The sequence below is a fragment of the Podarcis gaigeae genome (genome assembly GCF_964106915.1).
Source record: "Podarcis gaigeae genome assembly, chromosome: 2".
In the NCBI taxonomy this organism is placed as follows: Eukaryota; Metazoa; Chordata; class Lepidosauria; order Squamata; family Lacertidae; genus Podarcis; species Podarcis gaigeae.
Genome location: NC_139679.1, coordinates 38,769,009 through 38,796,686, shown reverse-complemented (window position 1 = coordinate 38,796,686; position 27,678 = coordinate 38,769,009). Strand labels below are relative to the sequence as shown.

Sequence of the window (27,678 nt, the reverse complement as noted above, 5' to 3'; positions counted from 1 at the left end):
TTTCTCTTTGACTTATACGAGCAAACATTTGGCCAGCTGCATGCCTGCTCAAAGCCCATTTGTGCATTTTTTCACTGAACATCTGTACTAGCCAAAATAGTAAAGGTAAAGGGACCACTGACCATTAGGTCCAGTAGTGACCGACTCTGGGGTTGCGGCGCTCATCTCGCTTTATATTGGCCGAGGGAGCCGGCGTACAGCTTCCGGGTCATGTGGCCAGCATGACTAAGCCACTTTTGGCGAACCAGAGCAGCGCACGGAAACGCCGTTTACCTTCCCGCTGGAGCGGTACCTATTTATCTACTTGCACTTTGACATGCTTTCGAACTGCTAGGTTGGCAGGAGCAGGGACTGAGCAACGGGAGCTCACCCCGTCACAGGGATTTGAACCGCCAGTCTTCTGATCGGCAAGTCCTAGGCTCTGTGGTTTAACCCACAGCGCCACCCGCGTCCCTCTACTATCCAAAATACTCCTGGGCTTTGCAGTATAAAACCCAAGGGCTGCATTTTCTTCTGGGCAACTTTCTGGGAACTACATGCCGGAGGCAAAAGTGGGCAGAGCAACAAATGTAAATGTCACCTTTGTGCAGTAGGCTGGTTTTTACACACACTCAGCTCATGCACCACTCTCTATCCTCCATCCTGGCAAGCAAGAGGCTTTGTTTGAGTTAAGGATGCCTTCCAGACAGGCAAAAACACGCATGGAAGACAGTGTTTGAAATCAGCCAGGTGCTGGGTGCATTTTCCACCTGGCTTTTGACCACTTGTGACCAAGTGAAGATGCCTGAGCACCAGGATCGCGCCTGACCTTTTCTCCATCTGGGGATCATTGGATCTGGACTGTGTTCACACACTAATACCCCATCCTGTAGAATTCTATCGGTTATATTTTATCTGCACAATCAGAAGGAATTTCAGGAACCAAAATTCTTTTTCTGTGCAGCCTGAGCAGAACAGGAGCAGTCACCATTAGGAAAAAGAGGTCGGAATAGGCCAGTATATATGTGGACTGTCCCAGGATCAAGTGACTTTTCTTCTTTAAGTTCTAAAAGCTCTTAACCTAGCTCAAGGTTGTCATCTGAACTAGCCAGATGTTTAACTGAGAATCAATCACAGTCAATCCATCTTTTGAAGGATAAGAGCAGGGGTAGTCAACCTTTTTATACGTACCGCTCTCTAATGCATCTTTCTTGAGATGAGAGGTGCCAGTGCAGTCCAAGGAATAAGTGCTGTTTTCTTTTCAAACCTGCCTAGATTTTTCTTTTTAAAGTTCCATAGCTCATTGGTTCACTGTCTGTTTCAAAAGCAGAAGTGTGTTTGGTGGGAAACAGATTGAAATCTTTCCCCGTGATACTTCCTGGCAGAAGATTCTATCCATCAGGCAACTCATGTTTGTACTTGGTTTGCTTGCTGTGCACTCCCCCTTGTTATACTGACCTTTACCCTTCCCTGCAGGCCGCTGTGCTAGTTGGGGGTTAGCAGTGGTGATTGATTGGCCAGTTGGTTGCTCTCCCTTTCCTCCCACCCTTCCTTTCTAGGGCAAAGATAAATCCATCTGGCTTCCTAGATTGTTGTTGTTGTTGATGATGATGAGGGGGAATGAGAGGATAGTGCATTTACCGTGCTGTCAAACTCAGTGGGATATGTTTATGTTTTAATGCTGTTATGAACAAGCTGTCTTGGGTGTGCGTGGTTTCAGAGGGACTTCTCTGGGAGAGTCAGGGGCCTGTCAAGGTATGTGCAAATCCAGGGATCTGGTGAATTGCTGTGGGTATCCTGCTAACATTTCTACATGCTATAAGAGTGTTGTGAATGGTGAATGGGATAAGCTTTGTACATGGTCAGGGCTGTGTGTGGATTATGGCGGCAAGGCAGCGGGATCACTTTTGAATTTCCAGCAGTTGAAGTCCAAGGATGGCTTTGAGGAAGCTTCAGAAACACAAGTGGGTACACAGGAACCAAGAGAGATGAAGAGAAGTGGGTTTGGAAAGTTTTTCTGACCTGCTGCTGAGTGAGATTCCATAACAGAATATCACCACCATCCCGCAGCGCCGTGACACACAGAAGTTCTTTTGCCCCTTTTCTCTGCAAAGTTTTGATTGCCTTCATATCAGATAGGCTCTAGAAGGAAACTTAACTCAGGATGGCCCCTCAATGAATGGCTACTGTGAAATTCTGTCTGCACAATGAAGCTGTGTACCCTCTGTCTCACTTCTCTGGATTCTTTTTTAATTGGGCAGCAAAACAATGCACTTAAGGCCTGTATGATTTGGGCTATGTGTTACTTGCTTATCCCCCAAAGAAATAAGAAGATGAACTGGGATAAATCAGTGTGACTTCATGTTGTCTCTGATCAAGTGTGCCCTGGCTTATGAAACAAAAGCATATGTCAGGTGTGGGAAACAGGTGGTTGGATAAAGACCTCCCCCCGTGGGCCACTTTGACAGGTGGGTGAGGCCTCCCACCTGTCAATCGCAATGATGCCGGGTGACCCAAAGTAAATAATTTTCTTCGTGGCTGCAGCTCCTTCAAAACCTTCCAGGACTGGAAGGCCCTTTGCATCACTGGCTTCAGTTCAAGATGGTGACGCCAAGGCCAGGGCTACTTGGGTCTGTTAGCTGGAGATCCCCCAGCCCTGGCATATGCCATAATGAATCTGCTGGTCTTCAGCATAGGGCTCCTTTGGCTGCAGTGGAGTAGCACAGCCACCCCTCACGTCAATCTTATGAGATAGATGAGGTGTCTGAGGCTGCCCAGTGACCTTAATGGTTGAGCTGGGACTCCTTGGACCAAGTGTGAAGTTCTGCCAGGGAACACTTGGATCTCACTGTGCAGCTGTTGTGTGTGGTGAGCCACAGATGGAAGGCTGGAGTCTGCCTAGCAGTTTAAATATATTCAGGCTCTGGATTGGCTCAGCCCACCCTGGTGGACCACTAGACACTCCTGAACTGGGAAGACTATAGAAAGGTTTCCTCTTAGGCTGTCTAGGCAACAAGGATTTCCTCACTCTGGTGTCTTCCTGCATTTTGGCCTTTGGTCATGATTTCTGTTTGTCCCATGGCTTCCTTATTTATGTCATCCACTTGGCTGTAACTTGGGTGCTGTTGTTCAGCCCCCACAGCTCACTGGCAGATGTGATTGGCTTAGGCGTCCCATGTTCCACGTGGGTCATGATGACAATTGTCCTCCCACCATGTTAATAAAGGGAGTTTTATTATGTTAAGCTTTATTTGGCAGAGCCTGAAACAGATGGAAGAGGCCCTCTGGGGAACTTAAGAGTGCACAACAAACTATTTGTAACACAGACAGGAAGACTTGAGTTTTTAAAGCTCAATGAAGCAGGAGGAGGAGCCTTCTGGCTTGTGCTCAGCATGTTGGTCATTATTGCCACCAGCATTTCCCGCATGAGAAATTCAGGTCAAATACCCAACTTCTGCAAGCAGGAAAGTCTTTTTCCCAGATCATGAGTGTCTTGTGAGAAACTGCAAGGTTTTTGTCATACATATTTGAGCTTGTTATAATAAAGTACATGATCTAATGTGCAGTTCTCAAAGACAGATGTTTTCCCAGTGCTTTGTTCTTTACATAGAAAAGCAATATTAGAACAGGCTGTCATGGATTTAGATCTAAATATGTCTCTGTTGAACTTCATCTCAATTTAGACAATATTAGTTATTTTATTTTTAAAACCATATTAGGGTTTTAAATTAAACCTCTTTCTCCCTACCCCCTCTTAAAAATTATAGCCAACAAAGTCATAACCTGAAATCAATGTATTTGTACTTTTTTAAAAAATGTACGGTATTTTCATTTCTTGTTAAGAAAATAATATGCAGCATAGGAACAATAGGGAAGAAAAGGCATGGCATACTGGTTTGAGATGTCTAATTGTTGATAATTTCTACTTTTCTGGCTAAACAATTTACAAATGTCATTAACTGGCATATTGAAGTGCATTATTTTGAGGATGCAAATCTGTTTTGATTCCGCTATGAATGGACCCATCTTGGGAGAAGGGACTAGATCAGTGATTCCCAACCTTTTTTTGGCCATTCCCCACCTAAGCATCTCTAAACTCCTGACCCCTCCCGCCCGTGACATATAATTCTTATTATTTAAAAAGTTAACTCCTATTCACATGGAGGAAGTCTAAAGGACCATTAACTGTTAATAACTCATTTTTGAATTCCCCCCCTCCTTAAAAATCAAATTGCCCTCTTGTGTGGTGTGTGCCCCATGTTGGAAACCACAGGACTAGATGAAGCAATGCTACTGGTGAAACTTGTTCAGAAATCTTTTTGGGAATGCTTTCAGAAATCTTAATTATTTACTGCTAATGCATTTTGAACTTTACAATTAAACCAGTGCAGCTGGATTGGCTAATCTGCAGCACCCATTTAACGTTGATATTGCCTGAAATTCAAGGAAACAGAAAGCTTCCTTTATCATTGCGATTAAATCAGAGAGGCTGATTCATCATTGCAAAGTGCATCTGAGCAGATTCAGTCTGTCTATATTTCGTCATTCAGTTGTAGATAAATAGATCCGACTGATTTACTTACAAAGTTTTTGCTTTTCTTGCAAAACAGTAACCCCTGAAACACTTCAGGAATAAAGGATGCAATTTTTGTATCAGCTTCCCCCACTCCAGTACTCTTTGGTACTGTTTGAAGAACCCCTTGTTGCCTAGATTTGGGAGATTCCACAAAGCCTGAAAATATGGGTGGCAGGAATGAAGGACTCTGGAAGGGTGAGCCTCACATACCAAATAATTAACTCTCAACTTGCCTCAAACAGTTCTTCACTGTCTGCGATCAGTATCCATCTTTAGCGACCACCAAACCCCACTTTCTGGCCATCCTAGGGGACAGTTTCCTTCAGCCTCCTCAGGAACTCACTACAATTTCTCACAGATTATGGTATTGATATGTTATGCCCAGTGTGGCAAATAGCTTGGGTTTGTGGTGTGGGTAATTGGGAAACGGTGGGGAAAGGGTTTTTGAAAAAACCACACACCTCAGCATCAGGGTTCCAATTGGAGCTCCCTCTTCCCTGGTGGTGCAGTGGGAGAGCTGGTTGTCAATCATGTGCTGTATTGAAAAAGCAAACAAAATAGCTAAACTGTTTTGGGGCTTTAGGGCACACCATATGCCTCTGGCTGAATTCTGACTCTTCCCTGGCTTGATCTGCAGGATGGGCCTGTTTGTATCCAGCTGGTTTTGTATAGAATTCCAGGGCCGCTTTCCTGTAGAGAAGTCAGGGAGGCAGAGCCCTCTGCAATGCAGTGTTTTTACTTCCTTTTCCTTGGTTTTGGGGCAGAAAATACTATTTTCAAAAGCACTGTATCTTCATTTCTTCCTCTGTTCATTTGCTACTTCCTCAGATATGCCAACCCCACTCCTGTACATGCCTTCATTTTTTATTTACTGAGCTTCTGCTAGTTGGAGTAAGGTAACAGTGGGTGGGAAGAAAAGAGGGAAAGGGAGGCATGAAGCTTAACAAAGCAACAGGAAATTGGAGGAGGGGAAAGTGTGGTCAAGGGGCTGAGGCAGCCCTAAGCTCAGGGTAATTTTTGTTTCCCCTTGAGCTTTAGGGTCGGGCTTTGTCTAAACTTATTCCTCCTCTCCTGGCTGTCAGAAAATATACACATCCCATTTGCTGTTCTCCTTCCTCCGCCCTGGCAGGAGAGAAATCTATGGCTGTCTCAAAAGGAGTTGGGGGAAGTCTTTGGGAGTTGTTTCTCCCAATAGGTCTAATCTCTCTCTCTCTGTCTGTGTGTGTCTCTGTGTGTATGCGCACTCTGGACAGTGAGAAAGGGCTATACACAATTGATGTTCACTGAGTGGCTCAGGAACGCATGGCAGGATTTCACTAACTAAGCAATGCAGCAGAAACTTCAAGATAAGGGTAGCCATTCCCAAGGAAACAGCTTGGCTCAAACTGTCTCCATCAAGGAAGGTAATGAGGCATGTCTGCGTGTGTGGTCAGGAGGATGGGAGAGCTGATATTTTTCTGAAGCCTCACACCCCGCCTCTGGCCTTATTAAGGTCCAGAAATCTCTTCTCTCTCTCTCTCTCTCTCTCTCTCTCTCTCTCTCACTCTCACACACACACACACACACACACACAGAGAGAGAGAGAGAGAGAGAGAGAGAGAGAGAGAGACTGACTTGCAGTTTTGGATGCACCCCATTTGCGAAGGCTCCAGGGTGAGTGAGTGTACAAGCAAAGCAGAGTCTTGAGCCTGGCTCAAATGTGGCATTGTTGTTGCCACGCCACTCAAAATTACTTTGGGACCTGCTGCCAAAGGCTTGGCTGGTCATTACAAAGACTAAGGAATTAGTCTTCCCTTTCTCTTCCTCCTCAGCCACTCACTCAGCACCCCAAGCCTTGGGACCTCTGCTTTTGTTTCCCTTCTCCCAACCTCTAGCTTGCTTCACACTAACAGCACGTAACCCCCTGCTACCACCCACCACCTCAATTCAAGACACTTGTTGACATTTTCCCCCCCATTCTCCAATCTTTAGGTCTGCTTCAGCCTTTCACATCCCTCATTTCACTGCCTCCCTCCTGTTTTCAGGCACAGCCTTGCTATTTTTGAGGTTCCCTGCCCCTTACACCCCTTCCTCCCCACTTCGAATCACACCCGCAAACCCACCCACACCCACAATCTGATTGGATTGCAAGTTCCCATTCAAATGCTTAACAGAAATAATTGAGATTGTTTTTGAAACTTCCCAAGGCTAGGTTTGTTCATCCCTAGCTTTGAAGAAAGTGTGATGCCATTGCCTCATTACCTCATTTGTTGGAGTTCTGTGGTGCTCGTCTCTGGGGTTCTTTTTAGCTTATTGCTCAGTGCTTTTGAAACCCTCATTACTCACTGCACTGTTGTCTTCATTTGATAGCAATAAAGATCTGATGTTTTCTGAGTGGTAGTTTTAACTGAGAAGACACTTAACCTCTTTCAAAAGATAATGTGTCTCATTACCTAGCAAATGCGGTATGTAAACAGCCATTTATCTTAATTGGTGGTAATGCACAAACCAGGAAGGTTAAGTATAATGTTGCAAGCACCCTGTGATGTTTCGAGGCTGCAGCAACTGTGCTGCGCAGATAACCGCCGCCAACATCATGCCACTGCAATGCTACAATAAATGGCCTTGTCATAATGGATGCTGTCACATGTACTCTGCTCACTGTGGCTTTGAGGCTTCCTGTCTCCAGCTTAAGATGCTTCCAGGTGTCTCTGCAATGAAATATTGTGGCAGTCATGATGTAGCCCATTATTAAACATAGCCCAAATGCGTCAAGCAATTATTTTAAAATAACAGTAACGACACTTTCCTGCTTCAATTTCCTTTCCTTTCCTGCATAACCAAAATGTCTACTTCAGCAGCTTGTGGTTAGCTGCATCATTGCACTGGGTTTGTCATACAACTTCTTACATTCCTTAAATGCAGCCTGGATATGTTCTACTGAATGGGCAGCTTGTGATCCATAGACTAGTATATTGGCTTAAGCAATGTGGTTTCTAGGCCATAGATCAGAGGTTTTCAACCTTTTTGAGTCCACGGCTCCCTTGACCCAACTACATTCTTTCTGCGGCACCCCTGTGGGGCTCAGCAGCCCAGTTATGTCACCCCTTTGCCTGCAGAGCTGACAGCCACTCGCCCTTTTTCAAACACCCTCCCCCTTGTGGAGTGTTCCCTCAGCCTCTTCTCCTCTCTTATCTCCCCTCTCCTTAGGAGTCCTCTGGGCAGCCACAGCTGCCAACCCTGGTCTCTCCCCTGCCCCAAAGAGAGAGGCCTCCTCACACTGCCCCACAGGGGCCTGGGAAACACCCCCTGACCAGCCCCAGAGGCACCATTTGCCTGGGGAGCTTAGAGCCAGGGCTGCTGCAATAAACAGCTGTGCAAGCCTTTGGGAGGCAGAGACATAAGAGGGCATCAGAGGATGGAGGGGAGGAAAGAGGGACAGAGGCCAGCATTGCCTGCGTCACCCCGACTATCATTCAAAGCACCTCAGGGTGCTACAGCACACTGGTTGAAAACCACTGTCCTAGTTCAAGGGTTCCATGTTTGGTCCTGTGGAACAGAAAGTACATTGAGGTAGAAATGGAGGCTTTATTCCTTTCTTTGAGCAAATTTTCCCAACAAAATGCTTGAGCAATCACTGTGTCTTGCCATTTTTTGTATACCTACACCTTCCCACTGCTGCTTTTCTAACAAGGTTAAAGGAAGTTCACCAGATTCTCCTCCTCTATTGGGACCTACATCCCATATTGCTTCTCTCTCTTTACTTTCTGAAGATCTGTGTAAGGAAACGTCTGATGGTGCAATATCTGTAACTTGCAAGGAGACCTGTGTCTTTTGGGAGGTTTGCTAGATGGATGTGCCAGATATGCAACATGCATGTATAACAGAGATGCCTGTCCTTGGCCATTTTCTGGGCATTCCTTTGCAATTGTTTGGTGGATATGAGCACACAAAATAAGGTGAAAAGTGATCCTGAATGAATTTAGTCTAGGCAGGAAGATCTCTGTGTGTGTATGTTTCTGCTGTTTCCAAATGGACTTGGATTTTATTTAGAAAGAATGGCACCTGAATCAATGTCATGCAGTTGAACAATAGGGCCTATAATAATTGAATAAATGGAGCAGGACAAATTTCAAGAGGAAGAGCCCAAAACTGTATGATTAGTAAGGAGTCAAAGAGTTGGGATGGACCTCACATTTCAGCCCATGGATCCACTGATTTTTGAATCTGGTGAAACACCATGTGACCTTTTCTGGAACTTCATGTGGTACAGGGGCTCTCCCTGACTTTGGGCTTTGCTCAAGAATCTATGAGACATTGCGTTGTTTACCTGACTTCTAGGTTTAGCACAATAGGAATGAGTCCCCCTTCCAGGTTCAGCATAATGAAATGTATGAAAAAGAGTTCTTTGTAGGACAGTGCACAATGGGGACTTGAACTCTAGGTTTCTGTTTGCGTCTCTGAGGTCAGTAATCTCATACAGTTGATTGTGGTGTTTAAACTTGGATTATGTCTTTTTGTTAATCTTCCAGCTCTGAAAAGATCCTTTGAGGTTGAAGAAGCAGACCAGCCTCCAAATTCTTCCACTCCACAAAGACGGACACCCAACCCTCTTGCTAGGTCCACAGTGTCCAGCTCCACACAGAAATTCCAGGATCTTGGCACCAAGAATTCAGAGACCCCTTCCAGACATGTGGAGTCTGCACAAAGATCTCCTAAATCTTCTCTGAGGAGAGTTGAGCTCTCTGGACCAAAACATCCTGAGCCAGTGTCCAGAAGAACAGAAATCTCCATTGATATCTCATCTAAGCAAGTGGAGAACTCCACCCCAGCTTCAAGATTTGGCCTCAAAAGAGCAGATGTGCTGGGGCACAAGCCCCCTGAGACCACTCCCAGGAGGACTGAGATCAATATAGGCAAGCCTCAGGACCAAGCTCTTCGCAGAATGGAAGTCCCCTCAAAGATCCCCGAGCCAACACAGCGCAGAATGGAAGCTGCTAGCCCACCTGTGCCTGATGTTGCCACCAAACGTGTGGAAATCCAGGTAGCAAAATCTTCAGAGGTTCCAGTACCACCAGTTAGGCAGAATGAAAACGTGGAGCTTTTCCCAACCAATCAGCACCTGCCACCAGAACCAAAGCTACAGCCAGCAGTGACTGAAATTCCACCCAAATGCCAAGAAGGTAAGCAGAAAATGAGCTTCTTCTTTTTTTACATTGTGCAGTTCTTTGTGTACAAATACATTTGTGTTTTCCTACTAGCTCTTCCGCCATTCATGTGGGTTATTTTGGAGGTACAAAATCTGTGCTTTAGCTCATGGCTGCTTTCACATAGCAGTTAAGGGGGGCAGATTTTGGGGGTAGATTTGACATCTATTTTGAGTGGTATTCAAGTTCACTGTAGACTTTTGAAGATGCATGTATATCTTTTTACATGCTTCCAGATTTCTCTGTTGGCGCATTTGCTGTATATTTGTGATTTCTGCATGTTACAACATTGGCTCACTAGGCACATGGGAATCATCTGATCTTAGGGCAGTTTTACTTCAGTGAGAGTATGACATACATTAGATGCTCCCATTTTGGGAATGAAGAGTTCTGTGATATGTACTTTCCAGTGCCATGGATGCATTGCAAGCTTTTCTTGTGCACAACCATACAAGGGCAAGTATACCCACTTTTGTGGCCTTTCAGCCTCTTAACTAAGTAGTTCCAGCCAGATACCAAAAGTAGGTGGTTTGTTGAGTCCCAGGCTTTGTGGCTCAAGCATTCATACTAGCACATGGCCTATAGATTTTTGAAATATTAAGTGGTACATAAATGCAAATAAATACATTGTGCTAGAGATAATTTTAGTGCTGGATGTACTTAAGTGTCTTGTCTTTCCAAAATGTCCTTGTTCAGGTGGTTCTCATGTCTCTTTACTTGCTGGGATGGTAGTGAAAGGGAATCCTTCAAACAACATTAATATGCACTTCCGTAGTGTTGCTTCACTTGGACATGGGCACCTTTAGTGTTATAATAAAGCCATCCCCTGTCTGAAGGGACACTGACGTGGGGACATGGGCTTCTATACTAGTAGCTGCTTCAAGACGTGGGTGAGGGAGTCAGTGGGGGTATTCTCACGCCTTGGATACATTCTTCAGTCTCCTTAAGAGAGAAGGTAGACAAAAGAGGGTGGGTAGGTAGATGATAAAATGATGTTACTTTTATTCCCAAGTACTGTGGGTTAAAGCCTCAGCGCCTAGGACTTGCCGATCGAAAGGTCGGCGGTTCGAATCCCTGCGGCGGGGTGCGCTCCCGCTGCTCGGTCCCAGCGCCTGCCAACCTAGCAGTTCGAAGGCACCTCCGGGTGCAAGTAGATAAATAGGGACCGCTTACCAGCGGGAAGGTAAACGGCATTTCCGTGTGCGGCTCTGGCTCGCCAGAGCAGCGATGTCACGCTGGCCCCATGACCCGGAAGTGTCTCCGGACAGCGCTGGCCCCTGGCCTCTTAAGTGAGATGGGCGCACAACCCCAGAGTCTGTCAAGACTGGCCCGTACGGGCAGGGGTACCTTTACCTTTACCTTTTACAGTGGTACCTCTGATTACATACGCTTCAGGTTACAGTCTCTGCTAACGCAGAAATAGTACCTCGGGTTAAGAACTTTGCTTCAGGATGAGAACAGAAATCATGCTCCAGAGGCGCGGCGGCAGCAGGAGGCCCCATTAGCTAAAGTGGTGCTTCAGGTTAAGAACAGTTTCAGGTTAAAAACAGACCTCTGGAACGAATTAAGTTCTTAACCTGAGGTACCACTGTACTGTAAATTGAACAATGTCTATTGCTTTTTCTCAAATCTTGGCGTTCTGATGTGCCTTGACTGAGACAGTACAGCCCTGACCTTTCCATCACCTTGCCTTACCCTAGCTTCATTTAGCATTTCCATAGCTCCATAGCTCTGCTCACTTAACTGTGACTGCTACTGCCAGAGAAACCTGGACAATGTTCCATCCTGCCTTTGTAGACCCTGTAGCGTTGCCTGCTTTCTGTATGGGCTCCTAGCTCTGTAACAGAAGCTGTTCCCTGAGCTGCTCCTCTCTCTCCCCCTTCAGGATTAGTGTGCATGCCTTTAGTATTAGAAATGGAGATATGAAAGCTAGGAGCTAAGTGGCACCTTAAATCTAGGCTACATGGGCGCAACAATGGAATGTCTAGGCATGCTTTTTTATAACAAGAATACAAAGCTGAAAATGAATGAACTGCAGCTAAAATCTGATGTTCATTTTTCACATGGTCTAGTCCTCATCTGAAGACTGCAAAAAACAAAGCCATGCTTCCTGTGCCTGCCTCCTAATATTCTTATGAGGGTCTCTGGAGAAGAGTGGTCTTCATAGAGTGGCTGGAAGTAGAGAGGCAGAAAAAGGTCCTTCTTTCCTTCCACTGTGCAGAGTGCATAAACTGCTTGCACTAATGAAATTCCCTGTTGCAAAACACTCCTAGAACAAATGGGAGTTTCGAACTGCATGCCTAGTGGGGCTTCCCTTTTGCTTCTTGTATTTGAAGGTGTGGTTCAGACATACAGATCATAGAGTGGATCTATACCACACGTGAGAAGTGACCAGCTGCCGGGCTCCCGCTGCTTGCGGAGAGGTGCGCAAAGCCTGGAGAGGCTTCAGCAAAAGCCTGCATTCGCCCCATAGGACGCACACAAAATCCAGAATCCTTTCCCCACTGAGAGTAATAATTTTGCCATGGATTAAAGCTTCTCTTCATTCTCTTCCATGTTTTACATTACAATGGTACCTTGGTTCTCAAACTTAATCTGTTCCGGAAGTCCATTCCAAAACCAAAGCATTCCAAAACCAAGGTGCGCTTTCCCATAGAAAGTAATGCAGTATGGATTAATCCATTCCAGACTTTTAAAAACAACACCTAAAACAGCAATTTAACATGAATTTTACTATCTAACGAGACCACTGATCAATAAAATGAAAGCAATAATCAATGTACTGTACTATAAAATAAATAAGACACTATTGTAGATGATAAAAATTAAAATTATTATTTTTTCTTACCTGTACTGATGATAGTTACTGTTTGGTTGAGGGGCTTTTATCTATTTCCACAGTCACACAATCAATCAGTAGCTGAACCGGGTTCCACACAGTCACAAAAACAAATTAATCGGAAAAGCCTCAAAAACAAAAAGACAAAATAAATAGCAAAAACAAAAGCACCAGCTTAATCAGTTCCAGAAGTCCATTTGACTTCCAAAATGTTAAAAAACCAAGGCACAGCTTCTGATTGGTACAGGTGCCTGGAAACAATACCCAACAGCTGCATTGGATGTTCAGCTTCCGAAAAACATTCGAAAATTGAAACACTTACTTCTGGGTTTTCGGAGTTTGAGAACCAAAGTGTTTGAGAACCAAGGCATTTGAGAACCAAGGTACCACTGTAGTTATATCTTGTTTTCAATTAATCTGGTTATACATTAAATCTCCTGTTCCATTCCTTCCTTGATGGTACCAAGTTTTGTTTATTTGTTTCCAAGAGTCCATTCCATGATCACTGATTCCTCCTTTACCATTCTTGCTGTAGGTATCATTCTCTTGCCCAATCCATGACTGCACAGGAGTTAATAATTAGAGAGGAGTGCCTTCCTACTCCATGTTTGCTGATTAGATAAACAGCTTTCTCCTCCCTTTCTTTGTTGCTTTTCAGAGCATCTTAAGCCCTGACATGATACCTTACAAGGAAGGTTGGGGGCGTTTGCAACTTCCTTTTGGTGTGCAGTAGAAGTCGCCCTTTCTCTTAGTTCTTATCTTATTCCTTCCTTCCTTCCTCCCTTTACAAGCTTAGGGTGTGATGCAGGGCAGCATCTGAGTTTTCTATTTCTTATTGCCATAGCTTCTTGGTAACCATTCACAACATAGCTGAAGTTTTGCAGAGTGCTAAGGACCTTCTCAGCATCTTAAAAAGCAGAGACATCACCTTGCCAACAAAGGTCCGTATAGTGATGTATGGAAGTGAGAGCTGGACCATAGAGAAGGCTGATCGCCGAAGAATTGATGTTTTTGAATTATGGTGCTGGAGGAGACTCTTGAGAGTCCCATGGACTGCAAGAAGATCAAACCTATCCATTCTTAAGGAAATCAGCCCTGAGTGCTCACTGGAAGGACAGATCATGAGAGCAGAAGACTCCCTGGAAAAGACCTTGATGTTGGGAAAGATGGAGGGCACAAGCAGAAGGAGACGACAGAGGACGAGATGGCTGGACAGTGTTCTCGAAGCTACCAGCATGAGCTTGACCAAACTGCAGGAGGCAGTGGAAGACAGGAGTGCCTGGCATGCTCTGGTCCATGGGGTCACGAAGAGTCGGACATGACTAAATGACTAAACAACAACAACAACAACAACAACAAAGGACCTTCTAATTTTAGCACAGAAAGAAGCTTTGGTGTGATCTGTTTTGAACAAAATTTGGTGATATGAATAGCCATTAACCCCACTATCTGCCACTGAAATTTGGAGGTGGGTGTTACTGTTAAATCTTAAGACCACTGTGTGATCACCACCACCCAAATCTCCAAACCAACCCTTCACTGCCAAAGCATAATATGGAAGAACTGTGCTCCATTGTGTGTGACTCGGAAGGCATCTGTTTTCTTTAGACCTGAGCTGTGTGGGAAGTCAAAACAAGGCTTCATCCAAGTTCACTTTTCCATCCTGATCTCTGGGGGATGATTTGAAGAACAGGCTTAGGGAAGGCCAGCCTTAGCAAAAAAAAAAATTCTCTTACAAAAGTTGTCATTGAACCAATTTCCGTAAGTGCTGTTTCTTCTTCTGTGCTGTCATATTGAGTGCAAGGAAATTCTGAAGAGATTTCTGGATGTAAATTGCAGTAGAGCTTTGGAAATGGCACTGTGCCGCCTGTGACTTCACTGGAATGCTGGCCAGCTAAATGAATCACTTATTAAAGGTTTCCGCATCAATACCAAGATGGAGTCAAGGGAACCAAAAGCTGGTAATGTGTGGAACTGAACAAGATCCAGCCTCTTTACCCCTTCCCTTAAATCCTTAGGAAGAGAAGAAAAACCTTGGTGGAGAAATGAAACACAACTGCCTCCTGTACAGCCACAATTGACATCAGAATTAGATCTGGGGCTGATCCAAAATGGATGGGGATTATGTCAGCATCAGAAAGGCTCTTCACTCAGTTTTCATGCAGTATTTACTATGGTTTTAAGTGTGTATGACAGCTTAGCTTCTCCTCACTCCTGATTGTGTCCTGTGGGGAAGGAAACAAGCCAGATTCTTACTAGTCGTGTGTGGACCTAAGCAAGTTTGTTTGTTTCTCTCAAACAAAACATGAGTAGTAAGCAAGAACAAACCTTTGCCTCTGTTCATGGTTTGTTAGGAAGAAACAAAGCATGAGCCCAGGTTCACACGTCATGAGTAGCTTGTTTTCTGTGTGACACAGCCAGCAACAAGGTGGATGAGGAGCAAAGAACTTGAGTATGTTAAACCAAGGTTTCATCCTTGACTATTGATCCTGCTAGCTAGGGATGATGGGAGTTGTAGTCCAAAAACAGCTGGAAACCTAAGTTTGGGAAATCCTGTGTTAAATTATAGTTTATTTTTAAATGTGGTTTAATGTTGCAGGTGAACCAGGCCTGTCAGTAAACTGTAGGAGTTCAATGCAAAAAAAAAAAAAAAAAAAAGTTTAAGACCGCAGTTCTAGACCCATTTACATGGCAGTAAACCTCATGGAACTCAGTGGGACTTTATTCTGAGTAGATTTATGTAAGATTGCTATGCTCATGATTCCTGATATTGAGTAGGATTGCCCATCTTATCTGTATAGGGAGCTTTCCCCTCTAATGGGTTTCATTTGCTTCTAGTGACATTAGGACACAGCCATTGGTCCCATTGATACATGACTCTGTAGCAATGTGAAGTCATCACATTTACTGTGTTCTCCTTGTTTAGCTGAGAAACATGAAAAGAAACATTGGGCCGAAACTGCCCTATAACAGCAGGAGAATGAGAGAAATCTAGCTGTGTACAGTTGAAAACTGCAACAAAAAAGGGGGGAAGATTAATGGTCTCTCTAAAAGTGTCTTCCCACCCCTTGCCCCCCAAATCACTACTCTTGAGGCATAAGGTGAATCAGGAGAAGATCTGACTCATGCCTCTCCACAAATGAACAAACTCTGTGGAAACAAAACTACATTAATCTAACTCTGAGGCATTGTGACCCATCCTGCCAAATTTAATGTAACATGAGTTATCACCAGAATGAAGATAAGAATCGTGCAAGACTGAGCTCTTCACTGGAGTCTAGAGGTGGAGCCTAAGTCATGGAGTCCAGGAACAGCTGCCTGGAAGAGGGGGTGACTTTGATTTAAAAGAGGCTCCAGTATCCCAGGACAGCTGCTTGAGAGTAAGGCTGGAACAATGAGGGCAGCTGTCTGGTGGGAGATTTAAAGCATGAGACAGCCACGTTCAGGGAGATTAATACAAAAGGGGCTTTCAGTCCTAAAGAGGCCCTGTGTCCAGTGCAAGAGCTATAAACCGAAGGCAAGTGACATGAAAGGTTCCCCCTTGCACACCCCTTTAGCTGCTCTTCTCTGTCCAGATTTATGTCCCAAGAGCAAAGGTAGCAAGGCTGTTTCTCTAAGGCTATCTCAGCTCCAGTGGCCTCCCTCCCTCTCCCTTTGCTCTTATTTAAGCTTTGTTGTTCACACTTCTTCCTCCGTTATGGAGCACCTTTTTTGGACTAAAGGACCTGATGGGATCTGGCAACCATAATTTCATGGATAAAGGTACACAGAGTGACTTAGGGGCTTGCTATCATGTGCTGTAATCAAACAACTTGTTTCCAAAGTTGTTTCAAACAGGACCCAGAGCTAACAACCACCGCCTGGGGAGATCTACAGTTTGGCTCCATAACATGCCTTTTCCTGCACTTCTACTTATTGTTTTGCAGGCAGCCTCATTATTTGTCTTCGGATTGTTTTCCAACTTCAGATGGCAATGGAGGAAATTCTTGTGGATTTTAATTGGATTCTAACTTTGCTTTATGTTAAGGTCTCAGGTTGCACAACAAAGGCACACAGAGATGAAGAAACCATGGAAAAGCTTACTTTGAAAATATAAAATCCAGTCGTTCATAAGCCACTGCTGCCAGTCTCCGACCCTGATCCGTACCTTTTATGGAAGAGAGCAGAAATAATGAAAAACATTGTAGCCCTTATGTGAGCAAAGCTGGATAATGATTTTGAACCACACAGCAGACATTCTGTGCCAGTTAACTTTTTAGATCCAGATAACTTACTAACCTTTCTACACTCTTGTACAGTGCCTGTAACAAGTCTTCTCTCCAAATTAGGTATATTTCATTTTTGTAGTCCGATAGTGACAGGCTCTTAAAAAATTGCTGTTGGCAAAGGCTGCATAGTAATAATCGCTCCACTCACTTATGAAGACTAGCACAGTGGTTATGAATTGGTTCCCCTTGCTTTCAAAATCAATTAGCTGCTCTTCATTTTAAGTTTCAGGGGGACTTAATCAATACTGTAAACTTTGCTGGGTTCCATTTTTTTATTCCTCCAGAGTTGGGAGTGCCAGAAAAAATAAAATCTCTTCTATGGCACTGCTATTTGAGTCTTATTTAATAATTTTTTTTAAAGTGTCACCTGGCTTCCCACAATATAGAGCCCAATGCTGAAAAGATTAAGTTGCTTTAAACTGTGTTTTAATTATTGTTATCTGCCCTGTCCTTAGGGTAAAGGGTGAGTACAATAATTGTATAATAATATAATAATCACGTAATTGTATAATAATATGATTATGACCTTTGTGTCTGAACAACAAAGCACCTACATACTGTTGTTTTATAAAACATACAAACTACCTATCTACCAGCTTGCTGTAGATACAGCAAGCATCTGAATCACTGAAGATGAAGTTGGTTCCTTCCTCCCATGGGGCAATTGAGCTGTTGGGAGATTGAGCTCATTTGCCAGGAGCCTGCTGATGATGGAACCCTAGAGCCTAGCTAGAGTAGAGATAAACACAATCACTGCTAACACGACCGTAACATCTTTACAAATGCAAAGCACTGATATTGCATCCTACTCACAAACTTTACACTGGAATTGTTTCAGGTGCAAGAGCGTCACAGAATGAGTCCTAATGCTCTCTATACCATGTGTGCATATAACAGGAGCTGTACAATAAGCAGGTGGATTCTTGTAGCAACTACTGTTGCCTTCTAGGCAAGTTTCCTTGGATTCCAACCTTCATTTCCTCTCTCCCTTTGTCTCTACCACATAGTGGTTTTTGGTGTCATTTTATCTGTTCTGAAGTAATTAAAGATATGCAGTGTCTCAACTAGAACATTCATGAAGTATCCAAAGGGGGGGGGGGGAGTCAAGAACAACTAGCTGCCTGGCTCAAAATGGTGAGCAAGTCAGGCTTTCTCCGTGGATGAAATGGGCCCCCAACTTCCGATTAACCAAGAGAGTGATGACAGTTTGGTGGCTGGACTTCTGGCAGCTTAAGTGAGGCCTAATAATAAAGAGCAGAGTACAGCTGCAGAGATGCTTAAGGTCAGAAACTCCCTCCTTTCTGTCTTTCCAAAGAGTTCCTTTTGGAAACAAGCATCTGCCAGTATTAGTGCTGGGGATATTTCAAGCAGAACTGAAGTGGAATCAGCACCTGCGAATTCACAAACACTATTCGCAAGTGTGTGTATGTGTGGTGGGGGAGGGGGAGTCTTGTGTGTCTTTGCTGCCTCAAAGTTACCGTATTTTTCGCTCTATAAGACGCACATTTTCCTCTCCAAAAATTAAGGGGAAATGTGTGTGTGTGTCCTATGGAGTGAATGCAGGCTCCTTGGCTTCAGCAACAGCAATGCGAAGCCTCAGAAGCACAGTGGGAGTGCTCCCGCCATGCTCCAGAGGCTTTGGGTTGCCTTCACTGAAGCCTGGAGAGCGAGAGGGTTCAGTGCGCTCGCTCTCCAGGCTTCAATGTGGGAGAGGGAGAGCTGCGCAGCGCCCCTTCAGCAAAGCAGGAGGAAAAATGGAAGGGGCTCCGTTTCTCCTGCCGCTTCGCTGAAGGGGCGCTGCACAGAGGGGGGAGGTTTTTTTTTTCTTGTTCTCCCCCTCTAAAACAAGGAGCGTCCTATGGTCGGGTGTGTCCTATAGAACGAAAAATATGGTATCCCCTGGATTAATTTTGATTTCTTTCCATCAAGAGTCTGTTCCCATCTGGTGAAACAGAAAGGTGGGAGATTCAGAACAGGCAAAAGGAAGGGCTTCTTCACCCAGAGGACCTAGAGAATTCACTTCCACAAGATAGTGGTGGCCATCAACTTGGATGGTGCTTAGAGCAATCCATGACTACTGCTAGTCATGATGGGTGTGTTGTGCCTTCAGTGTCAGAGGGAGTACCTCTCTGAATGCCAGTTGCTGGGGAGCAACAAGTTGGGAGAGCACCGTTGCACTCACGCCCTGCTTGTGGACTTCCCATAGGTATCTAGTTGGCTGCTGTGAGAATAAAATACTGGACTTGATGGGCTGATCCATTTCTTCCCTGATGGGTCTGTGGTGGATGCCTCATATTTTCTAACTGTGAGATACTACTGACTGCTTTGAAGTTGCTTTATTCTTCAGGGTAGAACTACATGTTACAGAAAACACAGAGTTTGTGACTCTTAGCACTCCCCGTTTCAAAATATGACAGTTGTATACTGTAAACAACCCTGTGATCCTTGAATGAAGAGTGGCTTATAAATGTAAAAACAAGGGGGAAAAGGAAGGCTCCTGAAACATAACATTCATTTAAAGAGTATTTTTCTTCCTGTTCCCCACTACCACCACTACCCAAAGAAAAGGATGAGAGAAGCCTCTGAATATTATTCAGAACAATACTAATGTCTGATGACAATTCATTGTTAATTTCTCGTGCTTCTATGCAGAAAATGTCCTGGCTGTAGGATATAAAATGGAAAAGTGTACATTTTAAAGGACAGCTTCTCTGCTTGAAGACTGGGGAGTTCTGTTCTTAATCTCCATTTCATGCAATTCGCCACAATTTGTAATGTTTTTCAATAAGGCAGGAAGTGAACTTCCTGTGTTAAAGAGCAATAATAGCATATTGTCTCCATAGAATATTAGTTTAAATGTTAGGCCTTGAATTTTAGTACCTTTCATGTCTTCTGAATATCTAATGGCACAGGCTAATGGCTCAAGAGCGATATCATATAACATGGAGACAGTGGACAATGTTGCCTACTCATGAGCTAAGGGAGCAGTTCTGGTTCTAAACTGCATGTTACAAACTTTGAATGTAGGTATTTGTAAAGAAGCTTAGTTTAGTTGACAGAATTCCTATCTATCTTGTCTTAAGAGCTCCAGTGTATCTCATATGTACTCAAGAGCCACCTGGTGACACTCCACACCCTGCCACTTCCACAGTTAGGGCTCTTCTTATCAGTAGACAGTGGCGGAGTTTCAAGCTCTGGGGGGGGGGGGAGCAGAAAGCAGGCGGGGGCATGGCGCACTACCCGCAGGGGTGTGGCACACGTCCGGGGGGTGGCGGCGCCCAGCTCAGGGGGGGCAGCCGTGATGGCACCCCACCGGGATCGTGCCACCAGGGGCAATGCATTCCCCCACACACCCCTGTTCCTCCTCCAGTGTCAGTAGATCTCGGGTTTATTTATTCATATTCCTACCAGTTAACCCAGTAGTACAGTATGCTACCCCAGACTTTACATACCTTCTCCTCTCATCTGTTTCCTGCATCCTTGGCAATTCTTGCCATCCCCTTTTATTCAGCTGTCATCTCTCCTCTCTTCGTTCACCACAGGTGATCATGCTCTTTCCCCTTGTTCCTGATTTCTTCAGCATCCCTGATTTTTGCCTGTTCCCACCTGACTCCCTGCTTGGTCCTCCTGCTCAGTTTTGTGTGAATCCTTGGCATTCTCTCCCCACAATATCACTTCTGATCTGACTGTCTCACCTTCTGGTTGGAATGCCAACACCTTGGTCAGTAAAGTTTTGCAAACTATCATGAACCAGACGTACTTTCTTGATGTCTAGAGTTGGGCTAATTGTCTTAGGGGTATCCATTTTCATTCTGAAAGCAAAGCTGCCCTTCGAAGCATACATATTTACTCTGACTGACACCTATGCAACCACTGAACGAGATGAGTCAATCTGTCTGAGAATGGTGCTTAGTAGGAATTATTTCCTGGAATGTTTAATCAAAGTTTTAAAGGCAATGCTCAGGTGCATGTCATCATTAAGACCATCCCTCATAGCCCTGATTGACACCCATTGGCTCTGCCTCTGCTGTGTTCATTTGTTCCAGTCCAGTGTGGCATAACACCTTGTGGATTCAGGCCTCCAACATTGGCCTATAGATCCCTTCCAGGATTTTAACACTGCCGTAATGGAAATAGTTCAGCAGACACCTTTATACCAACCAGGGATGAGTACTGGTTCATTTCTGTAGCATCTGGCCGCTGAGTTGGCAATGGTGGAGTTTGGTATTTTTGCCACTGGACCAATGATGGCAGTGTATTTCCATGAAACCCTTAGAGTCAAATTAAGCTGAAATGTTTGTTACGAAAACATTGCCACCAGAAAACGCTTTAATTGATCCTCAAGGGACCTCTAAATGTCAACCTTTGGCAGCCTGTTGCTTCAGCTAGCAAGGTCCATATACCAAGATGACAAGGTAAAAAGGCATGCTTGTGTGCTGTGATTATTACCTCTGAATCGGCCAACAGCGTCCTAGAAACAGCTGATGAGAGTGAAAGAGGAAACAATTAACAAGCTCAGCAACTGCATCCGTCCTGTCAGTAGAACTCAGCTGCTTCTCACTGTGCTTCCGGTTGCCTGCTGCTGATCAGTTTTACTAATCATCACAATAAAATAACATTGCAATAAAATGTAGACATGGGCCTGCTGCTTTTGTTGTGAATGTGTCCAGGGAAAGCTGGGAAATGGGGAGAAGTTGCCACCAGGAACAGAACAGGGAGGATGACCAAAGCCTAGAAAGTCAAAAGAACGGAGAAATGACCGATTAGTGAAACTTTTATGGGTAGTAGAAGGCCTCGGGCAATTGGCAAACTTACGTGGCTGCAAGGACTGGAGGGTATGTTCTTTTGTCTCATATTTCATTAGATGGGGCATATTTTTTGTTGGTGTTTAATCTGGTGCTGCTAGGTTCATACCCTTGAGATAAGAAATGTATTCCGTCTTGGAGTAATAGGTCCGATCTTGCTCTTAAGTATTTGCTTCACATAGGGTCTATGGTGTCTTCAAATAATGCATTTATAAACAACAAGAATTGGGATTTTATCCTTGGGATTAACTTTGGTTTCCTCTCTCTAATTCCCCCGAGCTACCCTGTCACCAGTGGCATAGCGTGGGGGGTGCAGGGGGGGCAGCCACACCGGGCGCAACACCTGGGGGTTAGGGTTAGGGGGCGCAAATCCACGGGTTAGGGGGCGCAAATTACTTGCCTTGCCCCGGGTGCTGACAACCCACGCTACGCCACTGCCTGTCACAACTTTATGAGTAATAATGTAAACTTAATCTTAGCAGTTTCTGTCTCTTCCTCTCTCAGAGAAGCGGGCTTCGCACTGTGCCAGCCCTTTAGGCATCTGGCTTAGCTTCAAATATGGTGTTCACCTCCCTCCTTATCATAGTTTTCAATCTCTGCTCTAGGAAACCCCTGGGGTTCCATGGAAGCTTGGTTGAGTCCCCAATAGGAAGGTGCCATATACAGAGTCAGACCACTGGTCCATCTAGCTCAGAATTGTCTACACTGCATTTGTCCAGGAAGGCAACACTTCTACACTGACTGACAGTAACTGTTCAGAATTACAGATGGGGGACATTCCCAGCCCTATCTGGAGGTACTGAGGATGTAGTAATTATACTGTCTACAGGGCAGTTTGCAACATTGAAAATGCAAACCGAGAGCACAAAGTACATAATACGAAGTACATAATATGAACAAGAACAAACACAAAAGCTCAAGTTCTAAAACCAAAATCATTTCTGCATACTCTGCAAACAATAAAACCACACTGACAACTTCTAAAAAATAATAAATGTACTGGCAGGAGCACCAGATTGGTTCTGTCAGTGCATTTGCACCATGCTGACCTCCCAGCCACCTCACTCTGCCTACCTTGGGAAGGAATGGCAACTCCTCACTAGCATGGTAGCTCCTTCCCACCCAGTGAGCCACTTCTGCCTTCGGAAGGAAAATCATAGAATCGTAGAGCTAGAAGGGACCTCGAGGGTCATCTAGTCCAACTATCTTCAATGTAGGAATCTTTTTCCCCCAACGTGGGGTCCGAACCCATGACCATGAGATTAAGAGACCCATGCTCTACCGACTGAGCTATTTCACTCATATCCATTGCCATTAGGTGGATTTTGCCCTAAAGTAAGTCTTGAATAAATAGTGTTTCTCTGCAAAAGCAGAGTCCCATCATGACTCTAGGCCTGGTTATGGATAAAGATTCTTGGGTGGTGGGAGAGACAGTGGTGGGAGTGAAATAATATGCTGAACAAAAACCCTCCAGTATATTTTCCCGAGGCCTTATTGGGCTCTGTCTTGCAGCTCACTCGTGATTGCTTAATTATAGCCAGTGCTTTAAACAGATTTTAAAAGACAATAAGCACAACAACTTCCCCCCCCCCAAAAAAAAATAAGGACCAGGCAAAAAGCCTTGTGGATAAACAGTGAGTAATCCTTTCCAATTCCCTGAGCAGCTCAGCAGTTTGAGAGAATAAAAGCTGTTGGGGAAACATTTCCTTAAAACCAGCTGACACATTTGGGCTAGATTATGTGTGTTGATATAGTTTTAAACAGGAAAGAGCCTCCAGCCCTGAGATACTAATACCGGAGGGGTGTGTGTGTGTGTGTGTGTGTGTGTGGTTTGAAGAGGGGAGGGGTGGTATACTCAGTCCAATTTTGTGCAGGCAGAACAGGTGCCAAATATGAGATAAGCTGGAAAAATTAAAAAAACAAAACTGCAGAGCTTTCCACTTGGAAAGAGACAGAATGAGTCAAGGCAGAATGGGATATGGGCTGAGTTGATAGGGGAATATGGCCTTCTACCCCCCACTGCTCCAGTTTCACTGAAGAGGGATTGGGGCCTGTGTTCTTTATCCGTGTGATGTGTATATGTGTTGGGGGGAGTGCATCTAAAAACATTTGAATAATGAGATATGTAGATAAACTGAACTGCCAGGTTTGGATAATCAAACTTTAGGTAATAAAGACTCTGCACACTTGTGATATAAACCTGTGCAGAAGAACAAAACATACAGTTAGCCTGTGCTTTCTTCGACCTGAAAGCACATCACAGCCCTGCTACTCCCGTGGACCATTTGTTAATCCTTTCCAGTATAAAGCTACAGACAGGAATATGTTGAGGAATATGGGTGGTGAAATCAGGAAGCAAACTCATTGAGGTGAGGCATGCTGATGATCAGATGGATGCCAAGATGCCAGGATATAAACACAGTGGAGCAAAAGGGCTGAACACAGGGAGGGTTTCCATGCATCTGTTCACTGTAATGTGTGACTAGGGCTGGAGCACTAAGGGGACAGTACCAGTGACACACATAATCTGAATGCCAAGGCCAGGGAAACTATTCCAATAATGTTAAAGGACCATAGGGAAGGACTTGGGCAAGGAAATCAGATGCTAAGTGTCAACAGGGTGTGTCAACATAGCAGAGCCTGCAGCGGGCAGCAAGACTCATGGTTGGAACATGGAGTGGGTAGCCGGGCAAGAGAGGCTGGGTGAAATAGATGACATTGCAATGCTATATTCATCATCCATTCAAGCCAGAGAGTGCAGTGCAGTGATGATTGGCCATTACTCCTGGAGATCTCAAATGACAGGTTTCCTGTTCTAAAGCAAAGAATTTTCTACTCTTTGGTCCTATTTTATTATCTGACAGGTTTTAATCTTGTCCTGGACATATAACTCTAGAACGGCAATCGTGAATGAGAAATTGTCTTTTGTTTTATCCCTGCCATCCATTTTGTTTAGAGCTAAAGCCAAGCACATGTTACCACCAGCCTAGGTGGAGTCTGGGTTGATTTCAGATGCTGAAGTATCTGTTGGCTTGGGCATGGCATGAGACATGCCAAGATAGACTGACCACACAGCAAACAAATTACGATATTGGTGCACCCTTTCACTTGATCATATATCACAGTGAATGGGGTGGAGTGGGAAAAGGGTTCATGCAGGCTGCCTCTGCTCCTAGCCTCCCCGTGTTCACCTGGACCTTTGCATACAGCCTGGGTGCATATGAACCTTTCTCCGTCATGGGGAATCCTGTTCTTTCACTATACTGAGAGTGCCCGGCTGGTGTAGAGATGATGTGGGCTTTATGGAAACATTTAACTCAACAAGGAAAGCACCTGCAATCCTACTTCTCACCTGCCCTCTTCTATTCATCATAATGTAGGCTCTTATAACGTGGACCAATGTCGGAGGGGAGAAGGAATTGCATTTGGAAATTGTTTTTGTTCCAAGTAAGCCTTGGAATGTGGAGTATTAAATCTGAACAGTGTGGTGGGCCCACAAGGCCTCCTTACTTATTCAAGCAGTTATTAATAATTTTGACAATGTAGTTTCCCACCCCACCCCCTTTGAGTGTGAATTACAGCCAGACCTCAGAATGTATTTTCTTGTGTTAACAGATTAATCACTTTATACTCTCACTTGCAGAGCTGAAGTCTGCAATGAACAAGGAAGTTTGTGAGTCCCTGTGTCAGTCTTTCTGGACCCACAGTGGAGTTAGCAATGGTACCAGGACATAAATATAATCTGGAATTGAACCATCTCACAAAGGAAGTGGTGTGGCAATACTTACCTGATTCCTTTACCACTGGTAAGGACAGGAGAATTGGCACTGAGACACAGAGATTCATAAAACATGGCTTATGGAACTGCTTCTTACAGCCATCACAGCCTTAGTCAGCATCCATGGACAGTGGAGCATGACCTTTGCTGTAGAGCAAGCAGGAAGGATGGTATCATGCTGCTTCCGCTTTCAAGAAAGGCTAAGCATTAAGCAATTTCAGTGCTTAATGAAATTATTGTAGCAGTGACAAATTATTCACACTCAAAACACAAACATTTGGAGTCATCCACTGGAAATGATAAGTAGTATATTGATGTCCAAGATAACAAGATTCTGCATTGCTTGGTGCCAGCATAAATGACTTTTTGAAAAGATTACTTGCTGCATCCATTGAGGCTTTAAGCCACTTTAGTCCTGAGATATAATGGGTTTGAGTTATGGGTATTCTATGCTACATGGCTTGAATTGGGTCAACATGCCAATAAACTGGTTCCTACTCGATAGGGAAGAAAAATGCAGTTCATGGTCTGACTAATCAGAGATAAATATGGGCTAAGGATGCAGGAGATTTACAGCACATCAGATGTCCTGTACCTTTCTTCCACTGTGTAATAGTACATTTCAAGCTTTTCCTTTCTAAATAAAAGCCATTTGCCTTGCTACACACACACACACACACACACACACACACACACACACACACAATTTTATTTGTATACCATCTTTCCACAGTTCAAACTATGCTCCATGTAGCTCAAAAGATGAAAATAATACATAACTGCAATGTAACACAAGTAGTGATAAACAATAAATAAACCTTGAAAAAATACACAACCAAACCAAACAGTTTCCACTTAAATCACAGGACAATCTAAAATAAAGATACAAAAAAACCAGCAAGAGTCTATTCAGCAGCCTCTGCTTTTGTAGCTGCAGTCAGTCAGGGCCCCACCCTCCCAGGCCAGGTGGAAAAGGCCTGCAAGGCAGGGAGCAGGTCTTTCCACTATGGCACAATGTATGGCCCTTCCTGGAAGTGGAGCATAGGATGGTGGACTTTTATGGTTTCTGCTTGATTGTAGTGGATGGCTATATGTTCACTGGAGACCTCCAGTTCCCAAAGTGCTGCGACTCTGGCAAAGAAGTGGCACCTCTGGCCATGCATTCTGTAGGCTGTCTACAAATGATCAGACCCCTTGAGTTAAAAAGAGAGAAGGTTCTTTATTTCATTTTGTTTTGAGTGAATAAGGGATTGCAGCTTGGTATCCGTAGGTGAGGCTCCGCTGCTCAGCCAATAAATACTTTCACGGTTTACAAGAAACAAAATAGGAATGGGCTTGTCTCCGTTGGATCACTGTGTCCTAAAACTATTTATAGAGACCTGGTTCCGCCTCAGCATAACGTTTCTCTTATTCTGTTGACCAGCACGTGGTATGGGAAGAGGCTGCTAACATGCCACCCCAATAAATCACAGAGAAGGAGTTAAGGCACTGGATTAAGATTGCACAAAGATAGCTTTGTGTTTTTCGGAACATCAAACCTCCTTGTGAGCAGACAAGATAATTTGACAATTGGCCAGTTTGGGTTTTTTGTTCTTATTCTTCTTTACCCGTCCTTTAAAGCCACACACATAGTCACAGTTTATTTCCTAGACTTGGGATGTTGCAACAAAGCCAGGAGTCAACATAGCTATAAATGGAAGAAGCGGCTCTCCTTGGAATGGAGCCTGAACTGAAACTTTCTTGGGTCCAGTCATTGTTCCTTTTGTTCCTTTTGTTCATAATGTTTTAAGAAAAGTGAATACAGTGGTACTTCGGGTTACATACGCTTCAGGTTACATACACTTCAGGTTACACACTCTGCTAACCCAGAAATAGTGCCTCAGGTTAAGAACTTTGCTTCAGGATAAGAACAGAAATTGGGCTCCGGCGGCGTGGTGGCAGCAGGAGGCCCCATTAGCTTCAGGTTCATGGTGCTTCAGGTTAAGAACAGTTTCAGGTTAAGAATGGACCTCTGGAACAAATTAAGTACTTAACCCGAGGATCCATGGCTTGGCTTTTGAAAAACAAGGGGTCTGCAGTACTTAGCTAATTGAGAACCACTGCTTTAGTCATCATACCATCTCTTAGTACTTTGTTAATTTCCTTGTACCTCCATTTTTAATTTGTATTGTTGTAAGAAATGATATCGGCTAATATCCAGCCATGAAATTTGATTATTTTCTAGCTTGCAACTGTAGAAGATAGAGG

At 44.3% G+C, this 27,678-nt stretch overlaps 1 protein-coding gene across 6 annotated transcripts in view; it reads left to right on the top strand.

Annotated features, from left to right (window-relative positions):
- The window catches only part of SEPTIN9 (septin 9), a 215,326-nt gene that overhangs the window by 116,562 nt on the left and 71,086 nt on the right, over nt 1–27,678 (top strand). For 5 of the 6 annotated variants that reach the window (XM_083725859.1, XM_083725862.1, XM_083725861.1 and 2 more), the window contains one exon: nt 9,067–9,717. In XM_083725859.1, the coding sequence (XP_083581985.1) occupies nt 9,067–9,717 (651 nt within the window). Of the gene's footprint in view, nt 1–1,573; nt 1,735–9,066; nt 9,718–27,678 lie in introns of those variants that run through there. The other variant, XM_083725863.1, reaches the window with a different exon arrangement.